Source organism: Pteropus vampyrus, unplaced genomic scaffold (genome assembly GCF_000151845.1).
Source record: "Pteropus vampyrus isolate Shadow unplaced genomic scaffold, Pvam_2.0 Scaffold25, whole genome shotgun sequence".
Lineage (NCBI taxonomy): Eukaryota > Metazoa > Chordata > Mammalia > Chiroptera > Pteropodidae > Pteropus > Pteropus vampyrus.
In genome coordinates, this window is record NW_011888806.1 from 12,859,037 (window position 1) to 12,861,958 (window position 2,922).

At 31.6% G+C, this 2,922-nt stretch overlaps 1 protein-coding gene across 3 annotated transcripts in view; it reads right to left on the bottom strand.

Moving 5' to 3' along the window:
* The window catches only part of COPS4 (COP9 signalosome subunit 4), a 42,558-nt gene that overhangs the window by 14,728 nt on the left and 24,908 nt on the right, over positions 1 to 2,922 (bottom strand). For all 3 annotated transcript variants that reach the window (XM_011356343.2, XM_011356344.2, XM_011356345.2), the window contains exon 7: positions 2,578 to 2,748. In XM_011356343.2, the coding sequence (XP_011354645.1) occupies positions 2,578 to 2,748 (171 nt within the window). The remainder of the gene's footprint in view (positions 1 to 2,577; positions 2,749 to 2,922) is intronic.

Below are 2,922 nucleotides of genomic sequence, written 5' to 3' on the forward strand. Positions count from 1 at the left end.
GCAAAGAAAGAAAACAAACACATAAATTGGACTTCATCAAAATTAAAACCTTTTGTGTTTCAAAAGACACATCAAAAAAGAAACATAATGTACACCTGAAAATTATGATTATATTCACCAATGTTACCCCAATAAACTTAATTTAAAAAAATAAAAGTAAAAAAAAATATTTTTAAAAAAGAAACACACAGGATGGGAGAAAATAATTGCAAATCATTTATCTGATAGTGATCAGATCTGGAATATATGAAGAATTCTTATAATTCATAATAAAAGGACAAATAAACCAATTTTAAAATTGGCAAACAATCTGAATACATTTCTCTAAAAATACACAAATGGCCACTAAGCACACAAAAAGGTGCTCAACATCACTAGCTCTCAAGGAAATGTAAACTGAAACCACAATGAAATACCACTTCCTACCCAACAGGATGGGTAAATCAAAAGCACAGATAATAAGTGTGAGAGAGAATATGGAAAAATTGGTACCCTCACACACAGGTGACAGGAATGTAAACTGGAGCAGCCACTTTGGAAAAGAGTCTAGCAGCTCTTCAAAAAACTAAACATAGCTACCATATGACCCATAGTTTCACTGTTAGGTATATATCGAAGACAATTAAAAACTTATGTCCAGACTAAGACTTTTACATGAATGTCTTATTAAGAGCCAAAAAAGTGAAAAATAACCCAAATGTTTATCTACTGATGAAGAAATAAAATGTGGTACATTCATATAATAGAATATTATTTGGCAATAAAAGGGAGTGAAGTACTGGTACTTGCTACGACATGGATGAACCTTGAAAATATGCTAAATGAAAGATATGTCACAAAAGGCTATATATGATATGATTCCATTTATATGAAATAACCAAAATAGGCAAATCTATAGAGCAGAAGGCAGATTAGTAGTAATGTTCCACAACTCTGGGAATATAGCCTCAAGATCGCTAGCCTAGGGTTGTAATGACAAAAAATAAAAATGTCCAAGGAAAACAATAAGGTCTAAAAGAGGAAGATGATGAGACATCTGTCCTACTATCTATATAGTCCCATGTGAATAATTTGAGAATCATTTTTATTCTCACAGATCCTAGTTGAATAACCCTCTTTTTAGAAAAGAATTATGTAACTGATAATATCTTTTCTTGTTTTTTCATGGCCAGAAAGCTCAAAGTTAAATCTATATCAATTCTGGAAACATTTTCTTATTTATCTAACTTTTAACTTGCTTATCAGACGTCTTGCAAAAAAAAAAGCTGGTCAGAAGAAGGCACAGAAGAGAACTTAAAAGTAAAAAAGAGGTGATGGGTACACAATGCAATACGCGGATTATAATATAATATAAAGTGCATTGTACTATTATATATTTAAAACTTACATAATCTTATTAACCAATGTCAGCCCAATAAATTTAATTTTTAAAAAAAGTAAAAAGAAAAACAAGAGTAGCAATAATCAAAATATATACACACTATTTACAGGTAGGCTACAAATTTCATTTTAAACTATCTAGCAGCCAACCAAATTAAGAAAACAAACCAATCACTTTATCATCTCACAATGTATTTAAATAAAGACAAATACCAACTTCTGTGGAAAATCACGACTAATCCTAAGACTGAAAAGAAATTTCTCAGGATCTGAATAAAGAACACCCTATAGAAAAAATATCTCCTTTAAACAGAAAGATAAGGATCAACTAGTTTGCTTTTTTTTTTTTTTAATATCTGGCAATCTTTTTTATTTTTAATTATTTTTTGTTTGCTTCTTAAAATGCAAGCAAATAAAAGAAATTAGATAGGTCAATATAATTCTTTCACCAATCTGGTTTAACTCAGGGTAGTAAGACGGGGTAAAATGTACACCTTTCAGCCAAATCCTACATAAATAACTCTTTACAGCTAAATTCTCTTCAATATTGAATGACATTGAATCCAAGGCAATGAGTCGAACAGATCTGAATGTTTATTTTAACCTTTTCCACGTTTCTGATGGTCTACGTCTACATTTGCATCATGTTATTGTTATAAGCTACCTTAAAAACTGTAAAATAATTGATGTTATGAACAAGCTCCTATTAAAAACTTTCCTAGCAAAGGCAGTCTGACTTAAACAAATACATCCCCTAACTAGAAAACATGACACCAAGTTCTATTCTTATTGGCAACTTCTAATTTTATCCTGAATAACCTTGGGCAAGCTAGTGTGCCAAATTTGGCTGTATCTAAAATTAGACTGGATAACTATTAAACAAACTGATGTTAAGATTAATTTAGGAATTTACCAAATGGCTTTGAGGCACTGTAAGACTAGCCTGTAATTCTTCTTTCCTTACAGTTTCCAAAAGAGGCATAATTCCACAAAATGCTTTCCAATGCGGCTATTTTTATACTTCAAACCCCCATCTGTGTATGATACTCATCTTCAGTCAATATAATATTCTTTTTTTAATTAAGTGTTACGTAAAAACATTACAGAAAGATATCAAGATGCTTCAAGTTTAACATTCTTTCCACTAGCATGTACCTAAATATTCTCTACCACATACTTATAAAACATGATCATTACCATCAGCTGTAGTTGCTTTTTGGTGAGGCATCAGCATGGCAGCAAATTCCTGAAGTTGATTTCCTCTAATGATCCTATCCAGGTACATTTTCTCTAAGATCCCATAAGCAGCAAGTTGTTGGCACCTTTCATCCTTAAAAAGAGTAGCTAGCATTCGGGAACGCTGCTGTCCTAAGAGAAACAAATGAGCATCAACTATTCCGAAAATCTTTTGCATGACCCCATTTTTGCCTACTAAACCATACAGTCGATTTTCATTATCTGCAGTAGTTATGTTTTAAAAAGTTGCTATCAACACTAATTAGCGAATACTCAACTGCTGTTCCTAGGGATCATATAGGGATA